The sequence below is a fragment of the Pollicipes pollicipes genome, unplaced genomic scaffold (assembly GCF_011947565.3).
Source record: "Pollicipes pollicipes isolate AB1234 unplaced genomic scaffold, Ppol_2.1 Scaffold_4881;HRSCAF=5763_pilon_pilon_pilon, whole genome shotgun sequence".
In the NCBI taxonomy this organism is placed as follows: Eukaryota; Metazoa; Arthropoda; class Thecostraca; order Pollicipedomorpha; family Pollicipedidae; genus Pollicipes; species Pollicipes pollicipes.
The window spans coordinates 32,813,234-32,835,821 of record NW_023596576.1 but is presented as its reverse complement, the minus strand read 5'-3'; the positions used below and the strand labels follow the sequence as shown (position 1 = coordinate 32,835,821).

Here is a 22,588-nt window from a genome sequence, read left to right as displayed (position 1 = left end):
TTTCAATCAGATCTTCAGAAAAAATCATTTAAGTTCTATACTCATTATAATATATTCCTTATGGCCTACTAGGCCTCCTTTTGGATATGCCATCTCTTGCTCACAAAAATAACGCTTTGAAGACGTTTACTTGCGCATGCGGCGAATGATGAAAGCAATTCTCATTCTTTATCAGCGTGTTCGCTGTGACCAAGGGTTCAAGGTTGGGACTACCTTAGTCGAATGTGCGCATAGGTAAACGGGTGTTGGTTATGGTCGATCCGTGTCGAATTCTGTGCTTTTTGTGAATTTTTATGTTCGATATTATTCGTTAGTTTTCTTAGGTGAAACCCAAATGTCTTAGTTGAAAGGGGATTTCTCGAGAGTCGGTTTTCAACTTTCTAAAATGTCTTGCCACGTCATCTTTCCTGATGCAGATTTTTGCGGGGATTCCAGGCCTGCATTCAATCCTGAAAAATCTGTGGGGAACCACTTATGTGAGTTGTTGGAGCTATTATGCCCCTCTTGTTTTGTAATGTTGTTTTCAGATATGTACAAGGACAGGTTTTGTACATATATGAACAGGCCATTGGCAAAACACCTTAGATGTGGTGTGTATATAGGTATAATGTGATGTCAGTTTGTCATGCGTACCAATCTAGTATTAATTGTAGGGCATGAGGTGCAATGCTGTATCTAGGTTTAACTCGAAGTCTTGATTGTGGGTGGGCTTGTCAGCCAGACTGCAAAAATCCACACTGTGCTGATCATAGACAATGAAGTAGCAATGTTTTGGCAGCATTTTCAGTGCACATGTATCTTACATCTGAATGCTCAGAGCTTGGTGCATGATCAGCACAAAGTTTTGTGCACATGTGGCCAAGGTCTAGCAATTTAGATGATACAAAGGTTATTTCAGGTCAAAATAATGCCCAATTTTTTCCCAAAATAATGATTTTGGCATTCAGCAGTTTGGCCTGGCCTGGGTATGATGAGCATAAGCTTCAGTACAGAAATGTTGTGCAGGCATCCAGGGCTGTGAAGGGATCTTCGTGACCGACTAGATGGTGTGCATTATGCTCTTCTTCTTGGTCTAAAAATCAAAGCTATGTAGAGAATTAGGGCTCCAGAAAATATCAAGGTAAGTGGGGGTTATCACTGTGGTCCAGTAGTGAAATATTTGACTTTTGAAGCCATGTGGAAACAGCTTGTGGAGTATATCTCTGATGACCAAGTGATGAAGAGAAGTGAGTGAGGCTTAAAGGGATTGACATGTAATGATATAACATCATAATTCTACCTTTTTTTTGCTCTTAAGATATGGTGGTCTGCTGTACCTAAGTACTAATGGCATTATAGTTCTACCCTGTTTTTGCTCTTAAGATATGACAGTCTGCTGTACCTAAGTGTTAATGGCATTATAATTCTACCCTGTTTTTGCTCTTAAGATATTGGGGTCTGCTGTACCTAAGTGTTAATGTGCTTGTGTTGAGCTTTGCCTAGGAGTAGGTTAAGTCCTAAAAGGATTGTAGCAATACTTTTGGTTAAATTGCTGCAAAGTAAAAAGTGTTATTGAACCATAGAGAACCTGGTATATTTATGCTATATTACTTTCCAACATCTCCATGAGATTTACTACAATCATGGCATTCACTGGTTGGAGCTTCTGAATATGGTAACTGTCTCAAACACAAGCATCCCTTTAAACTGCTCTGTCTCACTCCAGTGATTTATGTTCCATCACATGTCATTTTCAGATTCTAGGCATGGTCAGATCAAAATCTGGTAAAGAGATGAGGGTCTTGTGCAGGGTTGTTAGGACAGAGGAACATGTACAGGATGGCCAAAACAGAGGGTCTTGCAGTTCAGAAGGTCAGGAAAGAGGGTCTTATGCAGGTGTTCTGGACAGAGGGTCTTGTACCAGATGGCCAGGACAGAGGGTCTTTGACAGGGTGGTCAGGACAGAGGGTCTTTGACAGGGTGGTCAGGACAGATGGTCTTTGACAGGGTGGTCAGGACAGAGGGTGTTGTGCGGGGTTGTCAGGACAGATGGTCTTTGACAGGGTGGTCAGGACAGAGGGTGTTGTGCAGGGTTGTCAGGACAGAGGGTGTCATATAGGATGGTCAAAACAGAGGGTCCCGTACAGGGTGGTTGACATGGGGGGTCTTGTATGGGATGGTCAATACAGGTCATGCACAGGATGGCCAGAACAGAAGGTCTTGTACCAGATCATCAGGACAGAGGATCTCATGCAAGGATGGTCAAAATAGAGGGTCTTGTACAGGGTGATCAGGACAGAGGGTCTTGTACAGGATGGTCAGGACAGAGGGTCTTGTACAGGGTGGTCAGGACACAGGGTCTTGTGCTGGATGGTTGGGATAGATGGTCTTGTACAGGATGGTTGGTACAGGTCTTGTACAAGGTGTTCAGGACAGAAGGTCTTGTACAGGATGGTAATGACAGAGAGCATTGTATGGGGTTGTCAGGACAAAGGGTCTTGTATAGGGTGGTAATGACAGCAGGTCTTGTGCATGGTAGTCAGGACAGAGGGTCCTGTACAGGGTGGCTGGAACAGGAGGTCTTGTATAAGGTGGACAGAACAGGGAGTGTTGTACAGGGTGGTCATGACTGAGGGTCCTGTTCAGAATGGTCAGGGCAGAGGATCTTGTACAGGGTGTTGAGGACAGAGGGTCTTGTGCAGGGTGGTCAGGACAGAGGGCCTTGTACAGGGTGGTCAGGACGACCAGCCTTGTACAGGATGGTTAGGACAGAGGGTCTGGTACAGAATAGTCTGGGCAGAGGGTTTTGTACAGGGTGGTCTTGGCAGAGGGTCTTGTACAGGGTGGTCAGGGCAGAGGGCCTTGTACGGGGTGCTCAGGACAGAGCATCTTAGATGGGGTGGTGTAGGCAGGGGGTCTTGTGCAAGATGGTCCGGGCAGAGGATCATGTTCAGGACATTCAGGACAGAGCCTTGTACAGGGTGGTCAGGAGAGAAGGTCTGGTGCAGGTTAGTCTGGACAGAGGGTCTTGTACTGGGTAGACAGGACAAAGTGTCTTGTACAGGGTGGTCAGGACAGAGGGTCCTTTATGGGATGGTCAGGACAGAGGGTCTTGTGCTGGGTGGTCAGGACAGAGGGTCTTGTGCTGGGTGGTCAGGACAGAGGGTCCTGTATGGGATGGTCAGGACAGAGGGCCTTGCTCAGGGTGGTCAGGACAGAGGGTCCTGTATGGGATGGTCAGGACAGAGGGCCTTGCTCAGGGTGGTCAGGATGGAGGGTCTTGTGCTGGGTGGTCAGGACAGAGGGTCCTTTATGGGATGGTCAGGACAGAGGGCCTTGCTCAGGGTGGTCAGGACAGAGGGTCCTGTATGGGATGGTCAGGACAGAGGGCCTTGCTCAGGGTGGTCAGGGCAGAGGGTCCTGTATGGGATGGTCAGGACAGAGGGCCTTGCTCAGGGTGGTCAGGATGGAGGGTCTTGTGCTGGGTGGTCAGGACAGAGGGTCCTGTATGGGTTGGTCAGGACCAAGGGCCTTGCTCAGGGTGGTCAGGACAGAGGGTCCTGTATGGGATGGTCAGGACAGAGGGCCTTGCTCAGGGTGGTCAGGATGGAGGGTCTTGTGCTGGGTGGTCAGGACAGAGGGTCCTTTATGGGATGGTCAGGACAGAGGGCCTTGCTCAGGGTGGTCAGGACAGAGGGTCCTGTATGGGATGGTCAGGACAGAGGGCCTTGCTCAGGGTGGTCAGGACAGAGGGTCTTGTGCTGGGTGGTCAGGACAGAGGGTCTTGTACTGGGTAGACAGGACAAAGTGTCTTGTACAGGGTGGTCAGGACAGAGGGTCCTGCATGGGATGGTCAGGACAGAGGGCCTTGCTCAGGGTGGTCAGGACAGAGGGTCCTGCATGGGATGATCAGGACAGAGGGCCTTGCTCAGGGTGGTCAGGACAGAGGGTCTTGTGCTGGTTGTTTGGGACAGAGGGTCCTGTATGGGTTGGTCAGGACCAAGGGCCTTGCTCAGGGTGGTCAGGACAGAGGGTCCTGTATGGGATGGTCAGGACAGAGGGCCTTGCTCAGGGTGGTCAGGATGGAGGGTCTTGTGCTGGGTGGTCAGGACAGAGGGTCCTTTATGGGATGGTCAGGACAGAGGGCCTTGCTCAGGGTGGTCAGGACAGAGGGTCCTGTATGGGATGGTCAGGACAGAGGGCCTTGCTCAGGGTGGTCAGGAAGGAGGGTCTTGTGCTGGGTGGTCAGGACAGAGGGTCTTGTACTGGGTAGACAGGACAAAGTGTCTTGTACAGGGTGGTCAGGACAGAGGGTCCTGCATGGGATGGTCAGGACAGAGGGCCTTGCTCAGGGTGGTCAGGACAGAGGGTCCTGCATGGGATGATCAGGACAGAGGGCCTTGCTCAGGGTGGTCAGGACAGAGGGTCTTGTGCTGGTTGTTCGGGTCAGAGGGTCCTGTATGGGTTGGTCAGGACCAAGGGCCTTGCTCAGGGTGGTCAGGGCAGAGGGTCCTGTATGGGATGGTCAGGACAGAGGGCCTTGCTCAGGGTGGTCAGGGCAGAGGGTCCTGTATGGGATGGTCAGGACAGAGTGTCTTGTACAGGGTGGTCAGGATGGAGTGTCCTGTATGGGATAGTCAGGACAGAGGGTCTTGCTCAGGGTGGTCAGGGCAGAGGGTCCTGTATGGGATAGTCAGGACAGAGGGCCTTGCTCAGGGTAGTAAGGACAGAAGGTTTTGTACAAGTTGTTCAGGACAAGTCTTGTAAAGGGTCATCAGGACCAAAGGTCTTGCACTGGAGGTAGTATGTTTAGTATGAGTGGACAAACATCTAACTAGCCCCAGCATTTGGAATGTTTGGACTTCTGCTGTTGCCATTCAGTCTTTCAATGTCAGCCAGTTGACCAAAGTTGAAGGTAATTCCAACTGTGAAAATGAGCATGGTCACTATCCAAGATGTATGAGTGTGTAGGTTTGCCTGTATCGATGTGGATCAAACCCTACACATTGCCTTAAAGTGTAGAAGCAGATATTTTTCTGAATCCTCTGCAAGGGGATCATGTTGAGCTGAGTGTGGATACATTTAGAGGTCTTGGATGCAGCAGCACAACTTTTCATTGTCAGTAAAGACTGGACTGGATCCTTTTATATGTTCTAGGATATGAGGCACTGGTGACATGAATGCTGGTCACCTCAGACCCATGAGGGATGCCACTGCTGCTCCAACTCCAGTCCATTTTGATGTGCATGCCTTTGCAGTGTTTCAGTGTTCCACCAGTTGGATGGCAGCCTGGCAGAGCTGCCAATCAGGGCTCAATGCCTTTTGCTTCTCCCCTTGTTTTAGATCAGCCAGTCAGCATCAAAGTGGGCCAATGTCAACTCAGCATTCAGGTGCCTAGGACTTAGCAAATTAGGGGGGCAGGTCAGATGTCGGGGTTTGGGGTCAAAGGGAACTGGTAAACAGCCAACAGATTGTGCGTATCTGTCAGGGAGTCAGAAATTTGGTAGCATGAATTTATATCTTCCTGCTGCACACCTACTCACTACTGGATGCATTTTAGAATGCTGTGTCTGTATGACCTCCCTCTGCTGTAGTGTGGTTACAAACTACTTGATCTCAATGCACTGAAAGGCCCTGTACCATGGCACATCTGTGTGCAGCTCTCAATGCAATTAGGAGGAGGCAGGGGCAACTCCAGCTCTGCTGGAGTTGATGTAGGCGACATCCGTTGGGCTGCCAATGTTCTGGCACTGAATTTCAATCCTGCATGGCATTTAAGAGTTGTGATAATTCCAGCAAAATGCTTGCTGAGCATTGCTCTGTTTGCCCAGCTCTTCCATGTGCCTTAGATGGCCTGTCTCCTGTGATGAACCTGAACGCCTTCGATGGATGTAACCGAATTCGCAAAATCGTAGTTTGCCGCGTTCTGTTGTTGCCTTCCTTGTAAATCAGGATGAAGTCCCAAAGTTTGTACTCAGAGGGAACCCAATCATAGTTGAGGCAGGGGGTCGGGTGTGCACTTTGTTGTGTGATGGCGAGAGATAGTGGGTCAGAGTGCATCCCTCCCTCATGTGCTTCCAAGCAGCTCACAAATCAGTCACTGAAAGACAGCGTTGGCTCGTGCGCCTGGCGTGTGGCCTTCCATGACGATCCAGTGGACAAAGCGCTAATAATGGCACGTGGAGAGACGAGGAGAGGAGACCACTGGGTCACAGACCCTGCAAAGTAAGGTGGCGGAATCTTGCTACAAAATTTGCAAAGATCATGTTGGCATCGTTTTCCGTTTCAGGCGAGCATGGACAGCGCTATGGGTGACATGCAAATTGGTAAGTATGCATATCGTTTTTTAGAAGCATTTGCCAACCAACCCATCGTGCCGACCCGACCCGAGCCGACCCGGGTTGTGCAGAAGCTGGAGGACGAAATGTTGGTTGTTTGTTGGCCTTCTTATGACATGAGCATTGGCAATATACTGTACCTCAAATTGATGAGCTTTTGATAGCTTAAGTATAAAAACAAAACAAAACTAACGTCAAAATGGCTCAATCTCAGGCCATGAACACCCGTTGATCATTGAGGCCTATACCATTGAGGTCTCCACACGACGATAATGGTTTTGAGTAGTTTCAAGTTACCTATACTCCTTACCTGGAGTAGAATGACTTTTTCCTGCTTGCTATGCTGTGTTACAGGTCTTGCTATGCCGCTGTTGTGTTGCCTTGTCCTCAGTGTTCTTGTCAAGTGTTCGTGTCTTTTGCCCCTGCCCGCTACCTTGCTTTTCTTATGTTAGCACCACGTTATGTTTTGTGTGCAACAGGGGAGATATATACGTCGGAGAAGAGCGGCTCAGATGAGAGCGGAGTGGGGTCGGCTGAGGCCCCGTTCAAAACGGTCCTCAGAGCAATGCACCATGCTGGGAAGGAGCCTTTCCCAACCATCTACGTGGATGCTAAGGAGGATGGAATGGTGAGTGGTTCTGCATTTCAAGTGAACCCATCCTAGCTTTACCGGCCACGATGAAGTTGCTGCTATGAGGTGCGCAATCAGTATGGAGTTATTACAGTTACCTCCTGCTTAAGCGTGACACTTCACATCTGGACATGACCCGGACCCGACCCTCGAGCCCGAGCCCAAACCAGAGCCCGAGCCCGAGCCCGAGCCCGAGCCCGAGCCCGAGCCCGAGCCCGAGCCCGAGCCCGAGCCCGAGCCCGAGCCCGAGCCCGAGCCTCCGACCCCGAGCCCGAGCCCGAGCCCTACCTCGAGCGCGAGCCCGACCCCAATCCCGAACCCGAACCCGACCCCGATCACGATCGCGATCACGATCACGAACCCGATCTCGACCACGGTCCGGTCCGATCCCACCCGAGCCCCGGGTGGGATCGGACCGGACCGGCTATGCAACACCGCATGGTGTGTGGTAACACACCATGCATGGGCAAACTTTTTTCTGTGCGATAACCACGAATCTCTAAATGTTACATCCGGATCGCCATTGAGCACACTTAATCGGAGGCTTACATGGGAGTACCCCGCGATTTCCGTGGCGTGCGAGAGTGAAAGTCGAATCGTTATCCAGCGTGACTGGCTTCAGATCTCCGAACCGAACATGTGGTTTATGTAGCAGTGCGGCACGAAAGAGACCATTCTGCACTGTGGCCGTGCTAAGAAGGCCGGATGCAGAGTTGGCGAATCTATGAGGCGCCTATCATTAATGTGGCGTGTTCGGGGTGCATACCGCAAACTCTGTTTGGCGAGTATTCTAGGGCTCAGAGGCATCCATGGAAATCATTAGGATTTGCCTTCATAAGAAAATGAGATAAGCGCACCAAACTGGTTAAGGATATGATTCCAGTACACGTTTCAGACCATCTTACCACCAGCAGTATCCAGACAGTGAAGCAGCAATGTTTGCTTTACCGGCTAGTTGGACACATTTATGTCCGAACTCGATTGTAGCACGGCGCTGTCGGAATTGTGTTTCAAGTGATACTAGGATCTACAGAAAGCTATGCGTTTTGTGGCTGAAGATCTAGGCATTTTGGTACATGGTGGAAGGTTTGCGTCAATCTCATGCTTGTATTGGATAGCTTGAAGCCATGAGTGGCGCTGTAACGTTGGTCGGTATGCACTTTTTTCGACACATAACTTCATCTGCCTCTTTTGTAGCAAAGCGCTTGAAAACTTGGAATAGCGACGGAAGGCAGTAAGGCTGCTGTGGCCCAGTAGTCGTACACATTTTTGTTTCATCACTTGCTTGTTATGTTAAGAAAGTTTAGCTCGCAGGTTTCTGGCATGTTTTCGATATCGGAAACCGGCAACCCTTTCACTTCCGCGATATGTGCAAGGGTGATATTTAATTGCCGGTGCATTCCTGTTAGCTTTAAGTCGTGTCTTGTTACGCAACTACTGGATTTTTCAACTGGCGACATGTCCGCCGGCGAGTCGTCTTACAGTACGGTCATGGGGTGGGAAAAATGACTACTGATGCTTAATTTGCAAAACGACGGCTGTCATTTTCCACAGTCAGGTTACCTGCCGGATTGTATGAGATGTTTAGGCCAGGTATTTATGGATTGTTTCAGTGCCCCCCCCCCCCCCCCCCTCCCACACGTTGTGTGAAGGGTGATGCGAGCAGTACCAGCCTGTTAACAGTACGCTGGGCCGTGCCGCCTCCGGTCTTTGGCCAGTTAATCCCTGGCCGGGCTGGCGTGGTCCGGGCCAGATGCGGCGCCACCCTGGCAGCGCTCCAGACTCTCTGTTCCGCCGGTGCCCGTCTCGCTCGCTCTACAGCTCCGCTGCCCGTTCCCAGACCCAGTCCGTGACTAGATGGATTCATCTGAATAAGCTCCCCCACCCCCTCCCCCTCTCCTCCCCCGCCGCCGCCGGGAAGGCTCGTGCAGCTCGTAGCGGGCAGTCGGCTCCAGCCGGCCGGGTCGTGGTTACAGTGATCACCAACTGTAAGCTGACGTGCAGGGCCGGGGAGATGTTGGCCGGGGACGCTGGGCGAGAGAGTCGTGTCTGGCTGTCCTGGCCGTGGTGACAGTGATCACCAGCTGTAAGCTGACATGCAGGGCCGGGGAGATGTTGGCCGGGGACGCTGGGCGAGAGGGTCGTGTCTGGCTGTCCTGGCCGTGGTGACAGTGATCACCAGCTGTAAGCTGACATGCAGGGCCGGGGAGATGTTGGCCGAGGACGCTGGGCGAGAGAGTCGTGTCTGGCTGTCCGCTGACGGCGTCGCCCGTCTGTCGCCAGACCTCCGGCGGCTCCTCCCTCCCGGATACGCTGGACCCTCACCTCGCCCAATACGCGTATGTCGGCGGGTACGAGCCCAGTCAGCTGGACGTGCGCGTCCACCGCCATCTAGCGGCCGAGCCGCAAGCTTACGTTCATGCGGCGCGGTGGTGGCGCCACGTGCGGAGTCTGACTGCGGACGCCGGCGGCTGGCCGGAGGGCGACGCCGCCGTTCTGACCAGACTGGGCGTCGATCAGCTGCTGGGAAAGGTGGGCCCGTCGACTGGGCCCCGCCTCGCTTCTGTGGTTACCCCGCCCGCGGCCTGCGCTGCCACGTGCCTGCATGGCCGTCGCAGTCGTACGCTGTAGTCCGCAGGATAACGCATGCTTTGGAGTGCGTCATGGTGTCATAACATCTGACAACATAATTGTGGCAGGAGGGAAATAATCCATTAAAGTGATTACTGACAGGGAGAATAACTCGGGTTATCAAACGCAAGACATAGCAGTAAACATGGCTTTTGTTGAGAAGGTCGTGTTGTTTGAGACCTTGCCCCCAAAAACATTTGCAGACTTCACAAATTATGCTCCATATAACTACGCCCGACTTTGGAAAACAAAATATTGAAGTCTCCCACAATGGTTGATTGGATACGTAGCTCGTTAGCGCGCCATTGATAGTCTGGAGGGCATGGTCGTATATGTGTTTTTTGTATGGTTTGACATTTGTGTTGTCATTTCTTAGGAGAAATTTTGTTCGGTTCTGTTAAGGATCACGTCATATGGTGGTTACAGAATATGCTTGGTCAAGCTTTCTTTTTGCACGTTTCCAGTCATATTTTGCCGTGTTGCGTAGAAGCTTGTGCACCCTTTCCTGCAACGTTGTGGCTTAATGACACCAACGGCATGGTATGACATGAAACATAGTCGTTTTCCACTAGTCACCTTCCAGAACGTAAATCATCGTGTGGTTATTATTCATGCAGGTGTGTTAATCATTGCGCGACGTAGTACCGTTGCTGCTTTTCTGGTCGTACGATAGTCGACGATAAAGTCTTCCAGTCATGCACCAGCGTTCATATTAAAGTCATGTTCACAGGACAGTTGGGATGCACGCAAGTCATACTTTTCAGCGTTTAGTATTCCTCCAGTGGGCGCGAGAATGACGACGCCACCGATCCCAGCAGTTACATTTGTCGATGCATGACCGACGACAACGGCTGGCTCTCAGTTGTGGATGCCCGCGGCAGCGCCTTAGGATGAAACGCGCTCAGCGCTCCGGTAATAGTGCATCCCTTGATAAAATCCTTGCGCCGTATCTCGCCACGTTGGCTGCATTCTGAGATGGTCGCCTGTCGTGTCCTGCAGAAGTTCGAGCCGGCGGCCAAGTCGCAGCTGAAGAAGGTGCAGAAGATATGGACGCGCGAACAGCACAAGGCCGCCGAGCGCGCCAAAAAGGAGGCCGAAGACGCCGAGAAGCGCGCGAAGAACCTGGAGGAGGCGCGCAAGGTGACGATCGCCGAGGAGCCCAGCTGGCCGGCGGCCGTCCGAATCAAGATCAACGAGGGCGCCGAGAGCCGGGATCGGCGCGTCAAAGTCTACGGCTGGGTGCACCGGCTCCGTAGGCAGGGTCAGTGACGGCGTGACGAAGGTGTGCGGCTTACGGACCTGGAACACGGACGCGATGCAGAACAATGCTCACCGACATTCTGGCTGGGAGAAAGAGCGAAGCTCTTCATCCCCCGTGTTTTGAATCCAGTGGAGAACAGTTGAAACCACTGACCATCAATACATCTAAGCAATGGCCTCCCTGGCAGGACCATGCCCGTCCTCAGGTCCGTTCGCAGCTGTGACGCGCCGCTGGTGTGGTGGGCTGTGACTGTGCGCTGTGACCGACCCTGACATCCCGCCTCTCACCAGCCGGTAGCCGGCGCCCGCCGCGGCTGGGCCGGCCCGCCACACCCCCGCGAGCGGCGGCGAGCGGCGGCCGCTGACCGAGCCGCCGCCGCTGCTGACAGGCAAGGCCATGATGTTCGTGGTGCTGCGGGACGGCACCGGCTTCCTGCAGTGTGTGCTGACGGACCGGCTGTGCCAGACGTACGAGGCGCTGGTGCTCTCCACCGAGTCCTCCGTCTGCCTCTACGGCACCATCAAGGCGCTGCCCGACGGCAAAACGGTGCGCAGGCGCGGATGTGATGCCGGGCGCGTGGGGGTAGGACGGGGTACTTCGCCATCAGGCTGTCCTGTCACCAACAGATACTCTGCACTCGGAGGGCATACACTTAACGTGACCGACATTTCTCTGTGTGAGATAATGAGATGTCACTCGTAACCGGTTTCTGAGTATAGATCGTCAAACTGTCCCACCGCCCTGTCTGTAGAGACGTCAGGGGGTGTCTAGCGCAATCAGCCTTTATGCGGTGTGTATGTGCCCGTGCCGCTGTGCGACTGACCTCGCTCGGCCTGCTGGGTTGACGGGCTGACGCTCTGTTGAGTTGTGCGGCCGGCTGCTCGGTTTCTGCCGGCATACCCGTCGCCGATGGCCGGGTGATTAACCCCTGACCCGGTGATTGATCTCTGACCCGGTGATTGACTCCTAACCCGGTGATTGAACCCTGACCCGCTGATTGACCCCTGACTCGGTGGTTGGCCTCTGACCCGGTCACTGACCTCTGACCCGGTGCCGCCGTCCGACGACAGGCGCCGGGCGGGCACGAGATGCAGGTGGACTTCTGGGAGCTGGTGGGCCTGGCGCCGGCCGGCGGCGCCGACACCATCCTCAACGAGGAGGCCAACCCGGACGTGCAGCTGGACAACCGGCACATCATGATCCGCGGCGAGAACGTGAGCGCCTCCACCCAGAGGCCTGCCTGGTCCACTGAGCACCGCGCCGGCGCGGCGGCCGGCGGTCCGCCAGGGTGGGGGAACAGACAGGGCAGGGGCAGCGGATGGTACGCACGAGCTGGCTCTATTGGTCAGGAGCCCCGGCACGTTGACGAGCATTTGGTCCGGTTTTGACCGGGCTGTGAGCTCGGGGCATTCTCGTTCAGTTCATACCCTGCTGGTGGTGGTGGCGGTCGGTGCTGCTGTTGTCCGTTTGTGCCGGCCGATGGACAAACAAAGGAGACAGTGGTGCGCACGCGCCAGGCATCGTGCGTCCGGGCATGCGGCTCACTCTGCGCCCCGTCGTGTCGCCCTTGGCGTCACGACGGTGCAGGGGACATGTGCAGTACCTCGTCAGTGGGCGTCCGTGTGCAGGGGACATGTGCGGCACCTCGTCAGTGGTCGTCCGTGTGCAGGGGACATGTGCGGTACCTCGTCAGTGGTCGTCCGTGTACAAGAGACATGTGCGATACCTCGTCAGTGGTCGTCCGTGTGCAAGAGACATGTGCGGTACCTCGTCAGTGGTCGTCCGTGTGCAGGAGACATGTGCGATACCTCGTCAGTGGTCGTCCGTGTGCAGGGGACATGTGCGGTATCTCGTCAGTGGTCGGCATCCTCACAGCCGGGGCCAGTCAGCATGTGTGCAGATCTTCCGGTTGTGCCCTCACTCCACCCCGGCGGTGGTGTTGCAGACGTCCAAGGTGCTCAAGATGCGGTCGGTGTTGACGCAGGCCTTCCGTGAGCACTACTTCAGCCGCGGTTACTTCGAGGTCACGCCACCGACGCTGGTGCAGACCCAGGTACGGTCGGGAGGCGGGGCCAGCGCGGGTCCGGGCTGGACCGGCACCGGCCGGGGGTCAGCCGCTCCCCGCAGCAGGTTCACTCACCAACGGCGCTCCAGCCGGCTGTAGACGGACCACGACTGGACGTGGCAACCAGAAACCCATCGGGTGTCGTGACGATGGTTTGATTCATAGTCGACTTGACCTTGATCTTGATCATGCATCAATATTCAATGATCTTACATGCTTGTTAATGAGACACTACCGTTCTGGCTTATTTTTTCTGGTCTATTCGACCATTTCCGCGCGCACCTCAACGGTTTTCGCTCCCTGTCATGGTCCCGCCCTGCTGTCGACTTCACTGCTGCCGGTGATCAGGCGCACGGGTCGCGACAGACGCGCACACGAGTCTGCACCCCCAGGTGGAAGGCGGCTCGACACTGTTCAAGTTCGACTACTTTGGCGAGGAGGCGTACCTGACGCAGAGCAGCCAGCTCTACCTGGAGACGGCCATCCCGGCGCTGGGGGACGTGTTCTGCGTCGCCCAGAGCTACCGGGCCGAGCAGAGCCGAACACGACGCCACCTGGCCGAGTGAGTACACACGGGTCAGCTGACTACCGGGCCGAGCAGAGCCGAATACGACGCCACCTGGCCGAGTAAGTACACACGGGTCAGCTGACTACCGGGCCGAGCAGAGCCGAACACGACGCCACCTGGCCGAGTGAGTACGCACGGGTCAGCTGACTACCGGGCCGAGCAGAGCCGAATACGACGCCACCTGGCCGAGTAAGTACACACGGGTCAGCTGACTACCGGGCCGAGCAGAGCCGAACACGACGCCACCTGGCCGAGTGAGTACACACGGGTCAGCTGACTACCGGGCCGAGCAGAGCCGAACACGACGCCACCTGGCCGAGTAAGTACACACGGGTCAGCTGGCTACCGGGCCGAGCAGAGCCGAACACGACGCCACCTGGCCGAGTAAGTACACACGGGTCAGCTGACTACCGGACTGAGCAGAGCCGAACACGACGCCACCTGGCCGAGTGAGTACACACGGGTCAGCTGACTACCGGGCCGAGCAGAGCCGAACACGACGCCACCTGGCCGAGTAAGTACACACGGGTCAGCTGACTACCGGACTGAGCAGAGCCCAGGTGACTACCGGACCGAGCAGAGCCCAGTTGACTACCGGACCGAGCAGAGCCCAGTTGACTACCGGACCGAGCAGAGCCCAGGTGACTACCGGACCGAGCAGAGCCCAGTTGACTACCGGACCGAGCAGAGCCCAGGTGACTACCGGACCGAGCAGAGCCCAGGTGGCTACCGGACCGAGCAGAGCCCAGGTGACTGCTGGACCGAGCAGAGCCCAGGTGACTGCTGGACCGAGCAGAGCCCAGGTGACTGCTGGACCGAGCAGAGCCCAGGTGACTGCTGGACCGAGCAGAGCCCAGGTGACTGCTGGACCGAGCAGAGCCCAGGTGACTGCTGGACCGAGCAGAGCCCAGTTGGCTACCGGACCGAGCAGAGCCCAGTTGGCTACCGGAGCGAGCAGAGCCCAGGTGGCTACCGGACCGAGCAGAGCCCAGGTGACTGCTGGACCGAGCAGAGCCCAGTTGGCTACCGGACCGAGCAGAGCCCAGTTGGCTACCGGACCGAGCAGAGCCCAGGTGACTACCGGACCGAGCAGAGCCCAGGTGACTACCGGACCGAGCAGAGCCCAGGTGACTACCGGACCGAGCAGAGCCCAGGTGACTACCGGACCGAGCAGAGCCCAGGTGACTACCGGACCGAGCAGAGCCCAGTTGACTACCGGACCGAGCAGAGCCCAGGTGACTACCGGACCGAGCAGAGCCCAGGTGACTACCGACCGAGCAGAGCCCAGGTGGACTGCTGGACCGAGCAGAGCCCAGTTGACTACCGGACCGAGCAGAGCCCAGTTGACTACCGGACCGAGCAGAGCCCAGGTGACTACCGGACCGAGCAGAGCCCAGGTGACTACCGGACCGAGCAGAGCCCAGTTGGCTACCGGACCGAGCAGAGCCCAGGTGGCTACCGGACCGAGCAGAGCCCAGGTGACTACCGGACCGAGCAGAGCCCAGGTGGCTACCGGACCGAGCAGAGCCCAGTTGGCTACCGGACCGAGCAGAGCCCAGTTGACTACCGGACCGAGCAGAGCCCAGGTGACTACCGGACCGAGCAGAGCCCAGTTGGCTACCGGAGCGAGCAGGGCCCAGGGCACCGAGCTGAACAGAACCAAGAGCGGCCGGGTCCGAGGAGACGCGGGCGCGGCGACACGTGGGCGGACCTGACCAGCGCAGGGGTCGCCCCGGCCAGCTCAGGATACATGATCTGTATGCACGCGTGGGCAGTGGGCGGCGCCGCCACCAGCGGCTGTGCTGCACTGGCCAGAGCTGCGTGCCGCGGGGCCGTGCACCTCTGGACCAGCCGTCCTGTTGGTTTGTCTGCTGCAGTAGGAGCACCTGTGCCGATGTCTCACCGGCGTGAGTCAGACACTGTGTCAGCGGCCGCAGACGCGGATCCAGTGGACCAATCTGGGGGTCAGTCTTGGGCAGCTTGTGGTCGGCCAGCATCGGCCAGCATCGGCCAAACGCATGATTTCACAATGGCCCGTTTGTAAACATTTGTCAATGCTTGGTGAGCTGATCGTCATGCTACGGTCCGGGCTTACTCAAAACAATCAGGCTGGCCGCTTCGCCGTTTGAGACGCCAAGTGTATCTCAGTCTTCTCGACCTATCACACCCCCCCCCCCCCCCCATCCGCCCCGCCCCGTGCTCCTGTCGCGCACATACATACGGATGACGAATGTTGAACAGCTTGGGTGCATTGGCCAGTCTGTGAACGGTGGTCCTCCGCTGTTTCCCAGGTACACTCACATTGAGGGCGAGTGTCCGTTCATCACATTCAGTGACCTGCTGGACCGTCTGGAGGACCTCATCTGCGATGTGGTGGACCGCGTGCTCAAGTCACCATTCAAAGACATCGTTTACGAGCTGAACCCGGTGAGAGAGCTGAACCCCACCTGAACTGCTCAGCCTGAACCCCACCCGAACGCAGCCTGAACCCCACCTGGATTCAACCTGAACCCCACCTGAACTGTTAGCCTAAACCCGACTTGAATGCAGCCTGAACCCCACCTGAACTGCTCAGCCCGAACCCCATCCGGACTGCTCAGTCAGAACCCGACCTGAACGCAGCCTGAACCACACCCGAATTCAGCCTGAATTCCACCTGAACTGCTCAGCCTAAACCCGACCTGAACTGCTCAGCCCGAACCCGACCTGAACGCAGCCTGAACACCACCTGAACGCAACCTGAACCCCATCTGAACGCAGCCTGAACCCCACCTGAATTCAGTCTGAACCCCATATGAACGCATCCTGAACTCAGCCTGAACCCCACCTGAACTGCTGAGGAGCGTTGGCACCCGGCGCGGAGGCGTTGGGTGCTGCCGCACAGTCCCAGTTTAGAGTGTAGCGACTGTTTACGTCGGCTGATGTGGCCTTGTGCTGGGTGCTACAAATCGCAGTTTCTGACACGTCAGATCTGTGCTGTTGCAGGGCTTTCAGCCGCCGAAGAGGCCGTTCCGGCGGATGGACTACGCCGACGCCATCGTCTTCCTCAAGGAAAACAACATCACCAAGGAGGACGGCAGCTTCTACGAGTTCGGCGAGGACATTCCCGAAATGCCGGAGCGGAAGATGACGGACATGATCAACGAGCCCATCATGCTCTGCCGCTTCCCCTACCAGATCAAGTCGTTCTACATGTCCAAGTGTGCGGACGACCCGCGGCTCACTGAATCGGTACGGTCACCGACTGGCTGCAGACGGCCGGCGTGTCCGGGGCGGGCCGGCGGCGCCACCTGACTCCGGCACAGTCGCCGATGCCCGCTAGTGCTCCGGCACAGTCGGCTGATGCCCGCTGGTGCTCCGGCACAATCAGCTGATGCCCGCCGGCGCTCCGGCACAGTCAGCTGACGCCCGCTGGTGCTCCGGCACGGTCGGCTGATGCCCGCCGACGCTCCGGCACAGTCAGCTGATGCCTGCTGGTGCTCCGGCACAGTCAGCTGATGCCCGCTGCGCTCCGGCACAGTCGGCTGACGCCCGCTTGTGCTCCGGCACAGTCAGCTGATGCCCGCTGGCGCTCCGACACACCGGTCCAGCCCACAGCTGTTCTGTCCGGCCGGCGACTTTTGGTTTTCTGCGTTTAAAGAATGTCTGTGTGGTTTGTTTACTTCAATCGAGATCGAAGTCTTTGGCAGAATTAAGACGCTCAGAGACGTGGAGCTCGGGTCTAGACCCTTGCGTCTGATGCGTGCCTAATGTGCGATTATGTTCACGGAAATGCTCCACATCTCCGAAGTCGCTCTTACCCAGACCCACATCTCTTGTGTCCAGGTGGATGTACTCATGCCCAACGTGGGGGAGATTGTGGGTGGCTCGATGCGCATGCACGACCTGGCGGAGCTGGAGGCCGCCTTCAAAGAGCAAAAGATCCCTTCGGAACCATACTACTGGTACAAAGATCAGGTGAGCTTTATTTCCACGAAATCCTTTGTTTTTGCGAGCACGAAACGCATCATTTCTATTGTTGGGCGAGGTGCAGCTATTGGATGCATGTTTCCTGAGGGTCCGCTTTTGCACACATTTTGCCTACTGTGCGATAGTACCTGCAGCGATGAACCGAGACCCCGCTTACGCGCATCAAAGAGGCGCCCATCTCAAGTGCCCACGGATCTCCAAAGTTGAGCCTTCTGCACGCCGGCTGTGGCGCGTGGCCGCTGCTCAGATCCCATCGGTTCGGCGGTCTCGGTCCCGCGTGCCAGACCCTACAGCTGACGCCCGTACCTCGGCACCCCGGGAGGCGCGGCGCTGACCCGGCGTCCGTGTGCTCGGTTACAGAGGGTGTACGGTACCACGCCGCACGGCGGCTACGGCCTGGGCCTGGAGCGGCTGCTCTGCTGGCTGCTGAACCGGCACCACATCCGCGAAGTGTGTCTCTACCCGCGATTCACCGGCCGCTGTCGGCCCTGACCGCGACACCCAAACGCGCACCGCGCGGCGCCGCTCCCCCGCGCCGCCAGCAGACCAAAGTCTTATTTATGCGCCCACCTGCCCGCCCGCCGGCCCACCGGCACCCTATTCTCCCGTGCGACCGGACAAATACATCTGGATGTGAGCGGCGCGGTGGTGTTTGTTGGCGGAGCTGGAGACGGCTGGCGCAGCTGGCCCAGGCGCCGGGAGTTCCCACCGCATTCTAACAGCGAGCCATCGTGTCTACTCGACGCCAGCATTGCCGCTGGTGTGCAGAATCGTTTTCGGTTTGTTCTCGTTTTCGGTGTGCCGGCTCGTTTTCGGTTTGCACGCTCGCATTACTTCGTATCGTGTGCGAAATGACGTTGCTTGGGTAGCCGGCGTTCGACCAGCGGTTGCTGGGTCGTTCTTGCGGTGTGGTGCGTTCGACTCGAGCCTACCGTCTCCCACCTGACCCTGCGCAGACGCCCGGCGCACCACGACGCTCGCCGTCCTCTGCCCGGCGGTCGGGTTCATGCGTAGCCGGGACGACGGGCCGGCCCACCCTGCCGCCCGGCCCGCCGCTGGCTGGGTCAGTAGTACGGCAGGTAGCCGTTGTCGCGCGTCGAGCCGGTGAGCGTGGCGTCCGACTCGTCCTCGCCGCTGGACTCTGCTGGACTGTCGGCGCTGGCGGGGCCGGAGCTGCGGCGGCGGCTGCGCGCGCCGGCCGAGCGCGCGCGGTCGGAGAGCGCCGAGCCGGGCCGGTCGTGCCACTCCTGCGACTGCGCCACGTCCGCCAGCGTGATGTCGGACGGCGAGACGGAGCGCGTCGGCTCGGGGGAGGAGGAGCGGGGCCGCTCGGGCGAGCCGGGCCCGCCCGACGCTGCCGGCCGCACGTCCACCGACGAGTGTGAGGCCGGCTGGCGCGGCTCCAGCTCGGCCACCTGACTCGTCGTCTCGACTGAACGCGACTCGGTGAGGCTGGCCGCCTCCTCGGCCGCCTCGTCCGCCTCCTGGTGTGCGTGCCAGCCAGTGACGGCGCGGCGCACCTGGCTGAAGCGCTCGTGCGCCTCCTCGCCGGCGTCCACGACTGTGATGTTGCTGCGCGACTCCTCGGCGATGGTGTCCAGCATCTGACGCCGCTGGGCGTCGCGCTGATCGGCCAGGTCACCTGGGCCGGGCGTCAGCGAGGGTACGCATCATCATCGCCTGGCCCGCCTGGCTGTCCACCAGCACGAAGCGCGCTCTGGTCGGAGCCGGGCGCCAGCACCAAGTAGCCGGCCACTGGCAGCGCCTCGTACCCCGCCGGCAGCTGGTCGACCGGTCGCGGCGGCGGCGGCTCTGGTGCCAGCGCCGACGGCGAGCTGCTGGTCGAGGCGGCGCCGACCGGTTCGGCGCGCGCTGGCGCCACGCCGGCGTCGGCGGCGGTGCGCGGCACGGGGATGTGACGCCGCAGCGCCGCCAAGGAGTCGTATTCGAACGGCGTCGGATGACACACCACCTCCTGAGAATCTGCTGTCGGACCGAGTGGACGGCACAGCTGGTCAGAAGGTGTCTTGGACTGCATTAGATTATTATCTAGACCACCCGGCCTGAGAAATATCTGTTTTGAAATCCAAAACTTCCATTGTTCGATGCATGGTTACGTATAGCACTTAGACTGGCTTGCCCTGTACATTGCGAGCTGTTGGTTCTCATCTGTTGATGTGAATGCCCCAAAGCGATTCTCTAGAAGGCACTGCGTGCATTCAAACCCTGTCCATAACAAAGCGTCCGGTGCCACGTGCTAGCAGGATACGTCTCCAAGCGGCATATTTATGCGTACAGCATTGTGCGTGTCCGCTCGGTGTGTGCGCGGGCCGCGACCCGCTCCGGCGCACCTGGAGGGCCGGTGGTGGTGCGGGACAGCGCCCACCGTCAGCGGCAGAATCGGCGTACCTGGACGGCCGGTGGTGGTGCGGGACGGCGGCCACCCTCAGCGGGCGGGACCGGCGTACCTGGACGGCCGGGGGTGTTGCTGGATGTTTGCCACACTCAGCAGCAGGCTGGGCGTACCTGGACGGCCGTTGGTGGTGCGGGACGGCGGCCACCCTCAGTGGAAGAGTCGGCGTACCTGGACGGCCGGGGGTGGTGTGGGACGGCGGCCACCTTCAGCGGAAGAGTCGGCGTACCTGGACGGCCGGGGGTGGTGCGGGACGACGGCCACCCTCAGCGGGCGGGACCGGCGTACCTGGACGGCCGTTGGTGGTGCGGACGGCGGCCACCCTCAGGGCGGGACCGGCGTACCTGGACGGCCGTTGGTGGTGCGGGACGGCGGCCACCCTCAGCGGGCGGGACCGGCGTACCTGGACGGCCGTTGGTGGTGCGGGACGGCGGCCACCCTCAGCGGGCGGGACCGGCGTACCTGGACGGCCGTTGGTGGTGCGGGACGGCGGCCACCCTCAGCGGTCGGGACTGGCGTACCTGGACGGCCGTTGGTGGTGCGGGACGGCGGCCACCCTCAGCGGTCGGGACTGGCGTACCTGGACGGCCGTTGGTGGTGCGGGACGGGGCCACCCTCAGCGGGCGGGAACCGGCGTACCTGGACGGCCGTTGGTGGTGGGGACGGCGGCCACCCTCAGCAGGCGGGACCGGCGTACCTGGACGGCCGTTGGTGGTGCGGGACGGCGGCCACCCTCAGCGGTCGGGACTGGCGTACCTGGACGGCCGTTGGTGGTGCGGGACGGCGGCCACCCTCAGCGGGCGGGACTGGCGTACCTGGACGGCCGTTGGTGGTGCGGGACGGCGGCCACCCTCAGCGGGCGGGACTGGCGTACCTGGACGGCCGTTGGTGGTGCGGGACGGTGGCCACCCTCAGAGGTGGGATCTCCAGGTTGGAGAGCGTCTGCGCCGTGGACTGGGCGGTGCTGCTCACCATGCCCTGGCGCAGCTGCTGCGTCTTGCCCGGCCTGAACCGGATCTGCTGCCGGTAGCTGGACACGGGGACGGGGCCGTCAGTGACTTATTCGCGGCCCAGACACGTGCGGTTACCGCTTCCGAAATGGCATAAATATGCAGTGTCTAGAGGTGCGCCCTGCCGCGACAACCGGGCACCGCGCGGTGGTAAACAAAGCTCTCGCGCGCTAAGTGCCCTGAGACAAACGCCTAAATAGAGCGTAATGGGGAGATCCTCATCGAATCGCATCGAAAGGTAGTTCAGCTTCGGGCTGCAAATACATTAGGAGTTACATGATGGAAATACGTCGGTGTGCCATCGCGTGCACCAGCGTCTGGTAAGTACGGACACGAGCCGGGGAAAATACGCTCGCGTTTCTCAGCGGGCAAGCTAACTTGAATTGTGATAGATTCACCGGTCGCACAAGATTTGTTAAGCCGTGGAAAATGCTACGTTATAAAATATTTTGCAATAGGGCTGCCGTCAGTCCCTTGCCCTCAGTCCTTGGAAAATCATCTGTGTAAATAGGCATCCGCAGCCATACTTTAATATCATGTATGCGATCATGCCGAATTGGCACCAATAGTGCATCTAGGACACGAATGCCAGAATGCTTCCACTTTGAAGTGAGGTGGATAGGCGAAACGAGCTCTGCGTTCTCTACGTTTAGTCGCGCGTTGGACGATACAAAGACTGAGGTGCAAGTTTTCGGATCGGATCAAACCGTCAGAACATACGGACTCACCTGGGCGGCATGTCCTCAATGCTAATGTAGCCAAGATGGGTCCAAATTCCAAGCCGGCCATCTCGCGGCGTGAATCCGCGCGAGGGTGGGCGACTCTTCGCCTCCTTCCTCAGGAGTGCCTGTGCTGCAACGGCCGTCCATCCCGTCACCGCCCGAACCACACCACACCCCGAGCTGCTCGGCTATTGCTTTGGACGCTGACAGCAGACCCAGCAGCGTAAAGAAAGCGGGCAGGTGAGGGGTGGGGGGGTCGGAACGGGTCATCGGTGTTCAGCCAGCCTTACGAGGATGCTTCTGTTACCGATGAAGCGGTGGCGACGGGGGAGTGAGCAAAAGGACGGCGCTGTGTCAACGGCGTGCTAGCGAACAGCGAGCTGGTGTTCATCGGCGGAGGACGTTCGGCGGGACAGCGGTGTCAGAGGGCGTGCTAGCGAACAGCGAGCTGGTGTCTCATCGGCCGGAGGACGTTCGGCGGGAGACAGCGCTGTGCCAGCGGGCGCGCCAGAGGACGGGGGTGCTGGTGTCTCTCGGACGGAGGACGCTTCGTGTGGGAAGCGCTGTGCCAGGGGCGGCCAGAGGACGGCGGGCTGGTGTCTCATCGGCCGGAGGACGCTCGGTGGGACAGCGCTGTGAGCGGGCGCGCTAGAGAACAGCGGGCTGGTGTCTCATCGGCATGAGAACGCTCGGCGGGACAGCGCTGTGTCAGCGGGCGCGCCAGAGGACAGCGGGCTGGTGTCTCATCGGCCTGAGGACGCTCGGCGGGACCGCGCGGCCAGTGGCAGAGGCGGCAGCAGACCAGCCGGCTGCCGCGCCGCCGTCGCCACTTACCTTGCTTTCGCCGTCGCAGCGCCGCGGGCATGGCGAACACCAGCGCCGCCGCCACCAGCACGCAGGCGCCGCACACCGCGAACGCCAGGTCGTAGGAGCCCAGTGAGCCGCGCAGCAGGCCTGGGCGGCAGGTCGTGCGGGGTCAGGTCCAGCTGGCGCCCCTGGAC

The 22,588-nt window shown here is 58.3% G+C and overlaps 1 protein-coding gene across 5 annotated transcripts; it reads left to right on the top strand.

Annotated features, from left to right (window-relative positions):
* Positions 1-144: 144 nt before the first annotated feature.
* AsnRS (asparagine--tRNA ligase) lies at positions 145-18,080 on the top strand. 5 transcript variants are annotated; one of them, XM_037223840.1, is made up of 13 exons: positions 145-234; positions 6,269-6,305; positions 6,797-6,945; positions 9,232-9,480; positions 10,579-10,840; positions 11,229-11,386; positions 11,911-12,054; positions 12,786-12,893; positions 13,298-13,467; positions 15,765-15,900; positions 16,459-16,704; positions 17,299-17,430; positions 17,803-18,080. In XM_037223840.1, the coding sequence occupies exons 2-13, from the start codon at positions 6,275-6,277 to the stop codon at positions 17,932-17,934; spliced, it is 1,917 nt and encodes a 638-aa protein (XP_037079735.1). In that variant the 5' UTR covers positions 145-234; positions 6,269-6,274; the 3' UTR covers positions 17,935-18,080. The 5 variants fall into 5 exon arrangements, with proteins under 5 accessions (XP_037079735.1, XP_037079738.1, XP_037079737.1 ...); XM_037223842.1 differs by having other exon boundaries at positions 160-202; XM_037223841.1 differs by having other exon boundaries at positions 165-224.
* Positions 18,081-22,588: the final 4,508 nt, after the last annotated feature.